The sequence below is a fragment of the Phocoena phocoena genome, chromosome 1 (genome assembly GCF_963924675.1).
Source record: "Phocoena phocoena chromosome 1, mPhoPho1.1, whole genome shotgun sequence".
Lineage (NCBI taxonomy): Eukaryota > Metazoa > Chordata > Mammalia > Artiodactyla > Phocoenidae > Phocoena > Phocoena phocoena.
This window is the reverse complement of record NC_089219.1, coordinates 170,348,510-170,360,556: the sequence shown is the minus strand read 5'-3', so window position 1 is coordinate 170,360,556 and position 12,047 is coordinate 170,348,510. Positions and strand designations below refer to the sequence as shown.

Sequence of the window (12,047 nt, the reverse complement as noted above, 5' to 3'; positions counted from 1 at the left end):
ACAGCATATATACGGGTCTTGTTTTTGTATCCATTCAGCGAGCCTGTGTCTTTTGGTTGGAGCATTTAATCCATTCACCTTTAAGGTAATTATCGATATGTATGCTCCTATTACCGTTTTCTTAATTGCTTTGGGTTTGTTTTTGTAGGTCCTTTTCTTCTGTTGTGTTTCCCATTTAGAGAAGTTCCTTTAGCATTTGTTGTAGAGCTGGTTTGGTGGTGCTGAATTCTCTTAGCTTTCGCTTGTCTGTAAAGCTTTTGACTTCTCCGTTGAATCTGAATGAGATGCTTGTCAGGTAGAGTAATCTTGGTTGTAGGTTCTTCCCTTTCATCACTTTAAATATGTCATGCCACTCCCTTCTGGCTTGTAGAGTTTCTGCTGAGAAATCAGCTGTTAACCTTATGGGAGATCCCTTGTATGTTATTTGTCGTTTTTTCCTTGCTGCTTTCAATAATTTTTCTTTGTCTTTAATTTTTGCCAATTTGATTACTGTGTGTCTCGGCGTGTTTCTCCTTGGATTTATCTTGTATGGGACTCTCTGCGCTTCCTGGACTTGGGTGGCTATTTCCTTTCCCATGTTAGGGAAGTTTTCAACTATAATCTCTTCAGATGTTTTCTCTGGTCCTTTCTCTCTCTCTTCTCCTTCTGGGACCCCTGTAATGTAAATGTTGTTGCGTTTAATGTTGTCCCAGAGGTCTCTTAGGCTGTCTTCAATTCTTTTCATTCTTTTTTCTCTATTCTGTTCCACAGCAGTGAATTCCACCATTCTGTCTTCCAGGTCACTTATCCGTTCTCTGCCTCAGTTATTCTGCTGTTGATTCCTTCTAGTGTATTTTTCATTTCAGTTATTGTATTGTTCATCTCTGTGTATTTTTTAATTCTTCTGGGTCTTTGTTAAACATTTCTTGCATCTTCTCGATCTTTGCCTCCATTCTTTTTCTTAGGTCCTGGATCATCTTCATTATCATTATTCTGAATTCTTTTTCTGGAAGGTTGCCTATCTGCACTTCATTCAGTTGTTTTCCTGGGGTTTTATCTTGTTCCTCATCTGGTACATAGCCCTCTGCCTTTTCGTCTTGTCTGTCTTTCTGTGAATGTGGTTTTTGTTCCACAGGCTGCAGGATTGTAGTTCTTCTTCTGCTGTCTACCTGAATAGTTTCTTTTTCCTGCAATTTGCTTTTTATTTTTCATTTATTTATTGAATTTTATTTTATTTTTTATGCAGCAGGTTCTTATTATCTATTTTATACATATTAGTGTATATATGTCAATCCAGTCTCCCAAGCAAGTTGCTTTTTAAATGTTTGTGTTTATGTTATTCTCTGTCTTCTTTCTGATAAACCTTAGTTGTCTGTTCATGACTAGAACAAATAATCCTAAAAAGGTTACTGGAAACTCTGGGTATGTGCATATTGTCCACATGACATGTGAGCTTTAATGTAGGCTTCTCTCGGTGGGTTATTTATTATTAACTGGTCAGATTTTCTAGAGTGTTCCTGATCTCCTGCCTGGAGAAAAAAGATCTGCTGACCAGCCTTTTGGGAGCCCAATGTGAGAAGAAGGCTGGGACTCATTGTTGGGGGTGGAATGTGTGTGTGTGTGTAAGTAACCTAATCCCTTGGTTTTGGTACTGCACCTATGCCTTCATCTGTGCTAGCTCATAACCTCTCCAGGGGTTAAACCTCAAATGTTCTGCCAGGGGAGTGTGGGGTGGGGAACGGATCTAGAGACCTGATTGTTTCTTAAGATAACTGTCACCCAGTTCTCTTTATTTTGGTTCCTCTGTTCTTACCCTCACTTCCAGAAGTACCCAGAACTGCCCGTTTCTAAGTTTTGGGTTTTTTCCCCTGAACATTCTGCCGCGTGATTTGGGTTAGCTGTCAGCCTGACGGTCGCAGCTTCCTTGGCTTTGCCAGGACAGTTGCCTCCAGTCCATCTGCTTCCACCGTCTAAAGCTCTGTGGCTGTTTTTCTCTTTGGATCTTGCCCTAGTGGATTATGTCTTTACAACAACAGTCACCTTTCCTTTGTTGCTTCAGCTACGCGGTTGAGCAGGACTAGTCGTCTGTGCTCAAACAGCCGCCTTCACACGGATCCCCTGCCTTCTTTCTTGCTGCATATTTCTTCAGCATGTGGAGGCATTAGAAGTTAAAGGGTCATCTTGAGAGATGTTTGTTTTCTTGAGCTGCCGTCTTGAGAGATACTATAGAAAATACCTGTTTTTAAACTATATTAACCCACACTTGTTCGTACTAAATTTTATGTTGTCAGTTTTTTTCTCCATATTGTTGCTTTGTGGTATAAAAATGCCACTGTAATGTAGCTTGAATGATGGCAGTCTGTCAAGCATCCAGTGCTGTGTCTGACATTGGATTCCAAAATCTGAAATCTTTTCTCTCTCAGCCGTAAAGTGTACTTAGTCTTACAGCAGTGAAAGAAAACTGTCTCTAAGAAATATTTGTCCTTTTATTTGGTGGTTGTCAGGCTTTAGTGAGCATCAGAAGCGCTGGTTGGCTTATTAAAACAGATTAAACCAGAGTTTCTGATTCAGTAGGTCCGGAACAGGGCCCAAGTTTTGGGGGTTGTTGTTTTTTTAATGTTTCTGTATTTATGGGCCTGAGATTGTGAATTCCTAACAAGTGATGCTGATGCTGGTGTGAGGGCCACACTTTGAGACTGACTGAAGCAGACTGTATGAGTGCTTGAAAACCAGAACGCCACCACCAAGAACCCCCAGTAAAGCTTTACTTCATTATCTTCCAGTTGGACAATTGAGAAGAGCTTTGAATTTATGCTGTGATCGCTCTCTTTGCCTGAAACATACATTTACTTGATCGTCTTGATCGAGACAGTAGGTCTCACCATTTAAATTAATGAATCCTTTCCTTTGGTCCACTGTTATTCCTTTCTTTCTTTCTGAACTGCCTGTTTAAGATTTTGTCCTCGTCTCCCCTTCTTCCTTCCCTCCTTTCTTGTGGTGCCTTCAACTCTGTGATGCGGCAGAAGTTGGCTGTCAGGGTGAACTCTCATGTAGAAGCCAGTCTGCATTGAGGTCGGTCACGTGGGATCTGCCTGCTCTGGGTTGGTAACGTGTTCATAGCATGTTGGGTGTAGTTATTTAAACGTGGAGCCTCACCATTAAGGTTGTGCATACTCGCATGTAAACACAAACATTAATGTCAGGCTGTCTTTACTAGTTAGTAATTTGTGTATGCCTGTACCAGGAAGCATACACTTTTTAGAATTTAATTGAAAACTTTGAATAATTAATTTGGCAGGAGAAGTGTTACAGTTATTGGTTCTGAGTGGATCTCTGTTGATTGGGAGCAACTGTCTCTCTTAAGTAAGGTGAAGAGATTGGCAAAGAAAACTTCAGTTGAATCAGGGAAAATGGCCTTTTATCCAGTCAGGTAATTTAATCTGACAGAAGCAGAAATCGTTTTTTAGGAATGTAGGTTTGACACTGTAGAGATGAGGGATGGGGAGGTGTTAGCATCCTCCGTGAGCAGCGTTATAAATTGCCTTTCTACTTCATTACTCTCTATCAGTGTGGCATGAAAAGCATTGGAACTGTTTTACTGTTGGGTGTAACCTAGCACAGATGTTTTTGTTTCTTTATGCTGGTTAAATTATAGTACAAAGTGCACTGTTTGATTCACGAAGTCATTTCTGCAAATCTTTGGTCACATTTATATGCTGTCCAGTCTTTGGGTTCTACTGAGGGACAAGCCCTGAGGAGTAAGCCAATAGGAGATTTTTCCTGTTTGTAATAGTGTCCTTTTTTTTTTTTTTTTTTTTTAATGGTGTGACTGTTTCAGGGCTATATTTTTTAAAATAAAAGATAGCTTCAGCAGAATTAGATAAGTAATCTCTTAACCCAGTAAACGTCTTTAACATCTTTTCCCTTAATAATTGCTTTTTATATGATTAATGGCTCCCATAAGGTAACAGTATTTTCTAACCAAATGGGTTCTCGTATATTTAGAGAGATTTTTCCCACATTGTGTATTTCTGTGAATGGCATAAGTAGAAAAGCACAGACTGTTAGCTCCATGAAGACAGGGACTTTGTTTTGTTCATCACTCTGTTTCTAACACTAAGAAAGGTATTTGATATGCAGTTCTCAGTAAATATTTGTGGAATGAAGGAAAGAAACCAGTTTAGAGTTCAGCATCCTGCATTACTTAATGAATGCCACAAGGTGGTACTGTTGTAGCATGAAATAAGAGGCTGTAATTCTTAGCCTCTCTTACACAGTTTTATATAAATCCTATGAATAAACAAAATGAATTGACTACCTATTATGTTTATTACCTGTTTCAGATATTTATGTTTTTAGCATGTGATTAGTCTTTTGAGTCCATGATTTGGCCAGGCAGTGAGATTATAACCTAAATAAAGAACATTTGGTTCAATTTTTTTTTTTTTTGAAATTTGGAATGAGTTTTATTAATTAATTTATTATTTTTGCTGTGTTGGGTCTTCGTTTCTGTGCGAGGGCTTTCTCTAGTTGCGGTGAGCGGGGGCCACTCCTCATTGCGGTGCACGGGCCCCTCACTATCGCGGCCTCTCTTGTTGCGGAGCACAGGCTCCAGACACGCAGGCCCACTAGTTGTGGCTCACGGGCCCAGTTGCTCCGCGGCATGTGGGATCCTCCCAGACCAGGGCTCAAACCCGTGTCCCCTGCATTAACAGGCAGATTCTCAACCACTGCGCCACCAGGGAAGCCCTGGTTCAAATTTTTATCAAATGTTAAATGAGATAGCATCTATTAAAACCTAGCACAGTATCAGGTTAGTTTCATTTTCTCGCCTTTAATTTATTTTGGGTTAAAAACCTTTGTTAAATTTCTCTTTGTGTTAAAATAATTTGCCAAACATTTTCTAATAAGTTATCACTGAATGTTAAACAATATTTTGTAAGTCTGTTTTGATTGTCAGAAGATTTTAAAAATTGATACCAAACCTAGATTTTACTGTATTATACCCCCCACTGCAAAAAAAAAAAGTTTAATTCTGCTCCATGGTTCTTTTATAAGGCTGAAATATTTTAACATAGTACTACATATTTGTGCATATATGATCACAGTGTATAAATAAAGTCAGTCTATGTCTTGATTTCACTCCTATTATAAAAGTGTTGACAGGTTTGTTTTATAGCTTGGAATTTTAAAATTTCCTTATGATGAAATTGACTTCTGAATATTTTGATCGTATAATTTTCCACAGACTGAAGCAAAATCAGAAGAGGGCCCAGGATGGGCTATCCTACGTGATAATTTCATGATGGGAGCATCCATGAAAGACTGGGACAAAGGAAGTGATGGACCAGATGACAACAGACCGGGGTCTGGAAGTGACTCTGACACATAAAGCTATATAAGAAACACAGTTTCCATTTTATTTTTCCTAGAAAAATACTCGTGCTCTGAAAGTTGGGGAATTATAAAGATACCATTTGTAAGAGAGCCAAAAGACTTTTACTATTATCAACTTCGGTGTTTCTCTTTTTCATGTAAACTTGGTTAAAATGATATTTCAGACCTTGTATAATTTTAAGCATTGTTCTTTAGAACGTTTGTAGAAATATTTCTACTTGAGATATGCATTTTGCCAAGTTCATTATAGGCTTACCTGTTACTTTTGGATATTGGTGTTTTATTTAAGTATCACCAAGGGTTGTAGAAATGCAATATCAATTCATAATTAAAATGAACTCCTTGAAGTTAATATTTTTCAGCCTCTAACTTACAGACCTATATATGTATATTTTTTGTGGGGAAGCGTCGGTGTGTTTTTTTTGGTGAGCTATTGAGAAAAACTATGTAGCAAATTTTTAAATTATAGCATTTCTGATTTGGGGTGATGATTTTATTTTTAGACACTCTGGCAATTATGATTTAAGAAACATCAAATTTCTACTTTTATATTATTTCCTTTTATATGCTAAGTAATATATATAAATAATGGCTTAGATTTATTTTAAGTGTTAGGTTATTTTTGTATGAGAGATTTACTGAGGTGGAAATTCTCATATTTAACTTATGCAATGAGGCATAATTTCTTAGGAAGCATATTTGACATGTTCTAGTTTCCCTTATTTTCCCTAAATATTTGAGTTAGCGTAAATTCTTTTTTTATGGACTGGCTGACCAGTGAAATGGTAGTTAGACAACAGATAGTCTGCATCTGATTTGAGACTTGATTTCTTATAGTTGTCTTAAAGATTATTAAATTGGATGACTTTCAGAATCTAGGTGTTAAACAAAAAGAGAAGAGAAAGCAGGGCTATTTAATATCATTCCGAAATTTCTGTGAAACTGGGCCTAAGATGCAAACTTTGTAGGGGAATTATTTAATAAAAGTGATCTGTTCTTTTTTAAAAGGGTCCATCCCTTACTCCATCTTTCCATAGTAAAAATAGTTCCCTCCTACTACCAAATTGCACATGCTTGCATCTGTTATATATCGAAGGATAATCCTCCCCTCAAAACTGTGCTAGAGCAGAGACGTTTATATTTGCAAACCCATTTGGGTGTTACAGGTATTATGTAGCCAAAGTTAAATTAGTCCATGGCCTGGTATTTGTTACCCTAAAGGAAGGTATACATCTAAGATATCAAATGATTAAACCAGCAGAGCTCAAAGTACATTTTTGTATATATCCAAACTTTTGAAATTTAGTGTCTTAAATTATAGAACTGCTATTTTGTCAGTGTAATATAAATAAATGTGAACAACTAGTCCTCTGTAGTAACATGAGCATGCTAAACATCTCAGTATAACTTAACACAGATAAATATTTCAGTACAACCTCACACGTAGATAATTTTGAGAAACAAATTTGCAGCACCTAAAAACTTTTATCTTCTCAGAATTAAAGATTTTACTTTTTTTTTCCTGCTATTAATCTGTTTCTGAATCACATTAAAGCTTTGCAAAAATTCTTCTGAATAGGACATCAGGTGATAGAAATGGGTAAATAACTTCTTGTTTAGTAAAAAAGTTGTTTTTTAACATAAACTTATCATGTAGTCATTAGTTTAATTTAGAAAAATTGAGCAAGATTTTCAAACTGAAAGGAAGGAAGAGAATATTGGCAGATTTTCTTCTTTCAGAAATCATTTTATTCCAAAATAAAATTGAGTTGCTGCTATAAGAAAAAAAAATCACTTATGTTAGAAGGTGTAAAGCATATGTAAATCACGTGAAATAATTTTTGTCATAAAGATAGGATGTTTTATATGTATTAATATTTCTGCATATTGGCAATCAAATATTTAAGCAAAATACCACCATATATGAATCTAAGGATGAGCATATTATTTTTAAAACTCTGTATCTTTAGATGGATGTTTTAAATCTAGCTCTGTCATCTCTACCCTAAATATTTTACCTACAACATTTATTTATTTATTTTTAAAATTGATTTATTTTTGGCTGCGTTGGGTCTTCGTTGCTGCGTGTGGGCTTTCTCTAGTTGTGGCGAGCAGGGGCTACTCTTTGTTGTGGTGCGTGGGCTTCTCATTGTGGTGGCTTCTCTTCTTGCGGAGCACGGGCTCTAGGTGTGCAGGCTTCAGTAGTTGTGGCTCACGGGCTCTAGAGTGCAGGCTCAGTAGTTGTGGCACACAGGCTTAGTTGCTCTGCGGCATGTGGGATCTTCCCGGACCAGGGCTTGAACCTGTGTCCCCTGCATTGGCAGGCGGATTCTTAACCACTGCGCCACCTGGGAAGTCCCCCTACAACATTTAAATTCTGACATCAATCAGATAAATAATTCTGCACCTAACTTCTGATATTGTCTTTGAGTTCTTCAAGGAGGGAAAAGAGAAAGAACAGCATGACTATACCCCTCCCCCCCATAGTAATCTAAAAATAACAATATTTGGATTTTATTTTTGGTAACTATTTAGGGTAATAGAGTAATAAAAAGATTTTATTTTTGTTTGTTTAAAAAGAACAATGGAAAATAGTAACCAGGTAACCAGTACCTAGGTATTATCTTATTCCCTTATCTGGATATTCAGATGGCTGGGGTGAATGTTCTCAGTATTAGCATAGTTTAGTGTTGCTTATTTTTTGCTTTTAGGCGTTGAAATCTCACAAAATTAATACCTGTTATAGACTGACAATAACTTAGAATCATTACAGTAGTTTAGTACTTTAACTTAGAATACTGAATTTATTTTCAAGTTAAGTAGACTTCTACATAGATTAAGTATTATTCTACTCGTTGAAAAATATATCTTGGAAACGCTTTGGATGGACTAATTCAAAGGCTCGCTTTCAGTACTTAGAACCTGAAATGACTCCATAGGAAGTTCTGGAAGATTTATTTGAGGGTAAGTCCAATCCTTTAAAATATTTTGTCTTTCATAATATGAATAAGTGGGTGAAAGGGAATGTTTAAATTTTGGAAAACCTCTGAAGGCTTTTCAGTCACTGTGTTTTGCACATATGAACATACTTAATATTCAGTGGCTGCCAACTAAACTAATCCTTCCTCCCGTGCTGGTCTTTAGGACATGTAAATACAGTACTTAACCATAAAGCCATTTAATTGCAGTTTCTAGACACCTAAAGATGTCCCAGTTAACCTATAACAGCAGAGAAGTCCTAAGGTTGAAGTGTGAACAGAAACATGGACAAACTGAGGACCTTGTACGGAATTGTAAGGCCTGAGAGAATTGCCTGTAAAGGACTCATCATAGAGCATAAATATTTAGAAGAGATAGGAGGTGGTCAGATAAGTAAGTTGATATTACATCTTTTGGATAACTTGTTTCTTCCCTATACGGATTTACTTATTTTATTTTATTATAGATGTTTATTAATATAAAATTATATTATACTAATTTTAATATATATATAAATTATATTAATATAAAATTATATAATATAAAAGAGTCATAAGTGAAATGGGATGGAAGTTTTATTTTTTCAGTTTTTTTAATGATCACAGAGTACCATTATTGCACTTAGTATAGTGATATATTTGTGCCACGTGAATTTCACTTTTAAAACATACATTTGAAAAATCAGTAGATACTTTTTAACATTTGTAATTTCTTAAGGAAGTGTGAATGTGTGTGTGTGTGTGTGTGTGTGTGTGTGTGCGTGTGTGTGTGTGTGTCTTAGTCCAGGACATTATACCAGATACCATAGACTGGGTGGGAAAAACAACAAACATTTATTTTCATGGTTCTGGAGGCTGGGAAGTCCAAGATCAAGGTGCTGGCAGATTTGATGTCTGATGAGCACCCTCTTCCTGGTTTGTAGACAACTGACTTCTTGCTGTGTCTACTTGAGGCAGAGAGAGATTGTCTTTCTCAGTGCCTCTTTTATAAGGGCCTCATGACCTGATTGCCTCCTAAAGGGCTCCACCTCCAATATTATCATATTAGGAATAGAGCTTCTACATATGAATTGTGGAAGGTGGGGGATCAAAAATTCAGTCTGCAGCAATGCATAAAATAGCAAATGGTACATTTTTAACTTAGATGTGAAATAACTTTAGCTACCGTTGATTCTTTTCTTTGATAAATTATTTGTTTTTTTATTTTTGCCTGCGTTGGGTCTTCGTTGCTGTGCGCGGGCTCTCTAGTTGTGGCGAGCGGGGGGGCTACTTGTTGTGGTGTGTGGGCTTCTCATTGTCATGGCTTCTCTTGTTGCAGAGCACAGGCTCTAGGCACGTAGGCTTCAGTAATTGTGGCACGTGGGCTCAGTAGTTGTGGCTTGCGGGCTCTAGAGCGCAGGCTCAGTAGTTGTGACGCACGGGCTTAGTTGCTCTGCGGCATGCGGAATCTTCCCAGACCAGGGCTTGAACCCGTGTCCCCTGCATTGGCAGGCAGATTCTTAACTACTGCGCCACCAGGGAAGCCCTACCATTGATTCTTGACTTAGCTTTCCTACTAGAATTAGAAGGTTAAGTGAAGTATTTATCTGGCATTAATTGAGCACTTGTTCCAGGAACTGTACTAGAATCATTTGAGTGATATTGTTTATGGCAAAATAAGGGGTAATTTTGCTCCTGTAAAAAATCAAAAAGTCAAATCTCCTGTTCCTTTTTAAAGTCGACTTCCTGCAGTACGTGCCCACTGTATGATTTGGATTGTGTGCCAGTTTGGATTAACAGTGATAACTTGAAATAAATCAGTTATGTGCCATGACTTTAAAAATGTTTGTTAAAAGATAACCTTTTAAAAAACTATTATAGTGGAATCTAAGTTGTACATTAAAAAACTATTGTAACAGAATTGTACAGTAATTGTACAGTAATAGGAGTCCTAGAATAATGAAGCTTGTCTAGGGGTGTGAAGAGGTTAATTTGTCGGTACTCTGTTGATGATAAGTTCATTTTTACTTGGAAACGGTTTTCAGTTGAAGGAAGCAGAGTTCATACTGCTCCTTCCTTAAATTTATCTGTTAGGATCAACATGACTGATGTTTGTCTCCACTCAGTATATCTGTGATAGGTAGTGAGTCTGTTGAGTCCTGCAGATACTATGAGTACGAAGACTATTTGAGGTGAATTGGCAGTTAGAACAAATTTTGGAAAAGGGAGAGAGAACTCTTCCATGCTTACAAAAAGCTCTCTCATTCCTTCCCCAAGAAAGCAGGAGTCTGAATTTTGGCCAGCTGGATAGATGAATCTTACTGACTATTGCAGCAAAGGTAGGCCTCCTGGTAAATTTTTTCCCTGTGTGAGCTTTTCAGAACTTGATTAAATATATCAATCAGGAGGACCAATGAACAGATTTGGAAGTAAAATGGTGTCTGAGATAGGTGACAGGACATTTAGAGTAGTGATTGGTGGTTAACAAAATACTAAGAGTTGTAATAAATCTAATCAGAATTTTGTAGTTTGAAGATATCGTCCAACAATTCTTAAACAATTTTAGATTCTCTAAAGGATGTTTTGTAGCTTGGAAACACATTAATATTTTTCATCTGGTCTACTGAGCGTACTTTCAGGGAGTTATGATTTAGGGCTATTTATCTAGGTGTGTGATGAAACTTGTATTCAGAAGAGTTGTCCTCAGAGACAGTTACAAAATATGTTTCATTTTGCTTTGTTAGCGACATCTGGTCCAACACTGCTCACCTCAGTCACCCACCCCTCCACTATAGCAGGAGTATATATTTAGCTTTCTGTCAAATGCTCTTTGGTTTTCATTCGAGTAGTTAAACAAGGGTATATGTTAGAGAAGTGGGCCTGATTCCTTATAATTTTAGTCTCTACATCACTACTGTCCGCTAGGACTTTCTGTGATGATGGAAATATATCTCCACTGTCCAATATGGTAGCACAAGTGGCCATGGAGCATCTCCAGTGCGGCTAGGGATACAGAGAAGCTAGATTTTTCATTTTACTTAATTACTTCAAATTTTAAAAGCTGCACATGGCTAGTGGTGGTCTGTCTCCCTAAGAAGAGAATAAAGTCACAGAGCATATATTTAGTCTAATAAAATATCAGTAAATTTTGGAATCATAAGTCTATCTTGAATTGTTACGTAAACATTTACTGATACAATTTAAGTATATACAAATACTGGTGTGATTTTTATTGACTAAATTATGGTTGATGTCTTTTTCACTATTTGTATTTTTAAAGAGTTATATTAAGTTGCTTTATAATTATTTCCTGAGGTATAACTATTGTCCTTATATGTTAGGCCACTGTGTATGACACATAGCATTTGCTTTTTTAGTAGTACCACCTGCAGCTTTCAGAATGAACACACTAAACTTTAAGTCTCAGTGCTGTACTGTGAAACAGTAGGTTTGTGATGCACTAAAGGGACATGCTGAGAACTGTCAGAGCAGCAGACAGCAGGTGCCATCTAAGCCAGTGAATTCCAGCGCTGGGGACTTCTGTCGGGAGCCTCCTTGTTTAGGAGGTTTCCTGAGGAAGCGCCTTGAGTGGCAGGGCTCCCGAGGTATCTAGCAGCTCAGATCTATGCCAGCACACACTCGACATCCTGCCAGAGCAAATGGCGGTTGCAGATTTGGGCAAAAAACCCGGAAAACAAAGAGCACCATGAGCGT

The 12,047-nt window shown here is 37.3% G+C and overlaps 1 protein-coding gene across 2 annotated transcripts in view; it reads left to right on the top strand.

The window, feature by feature from the left end:
- The window catches only part of RRP15 (ribosomal RNA processing 15 homolog), a 46,959-nt gene extending 41,214 nt beyond the window's left edge, over positions 1–5,745 (top strand). Inside the window, exon 5 of one of the 2 annotated variants that reach the window (XM_065893241.1) lies at positions 5,228–5,745. In XM_065893241.1, coding sequence (XP_065749313.1) covers positions 5,228–5,371 — 144 coding nt within the window. In that variant the 3' untranslated portion in view covers positions 5,372–5,745. The remainder of the gene's footprint in view (positions 1–5,227) is intronic. The other variant, XM_065893249.1, reaches the window with a different exon arrangement.
- Positions 5,746–12,047: the final 6,302 nt, after the last annotated feature.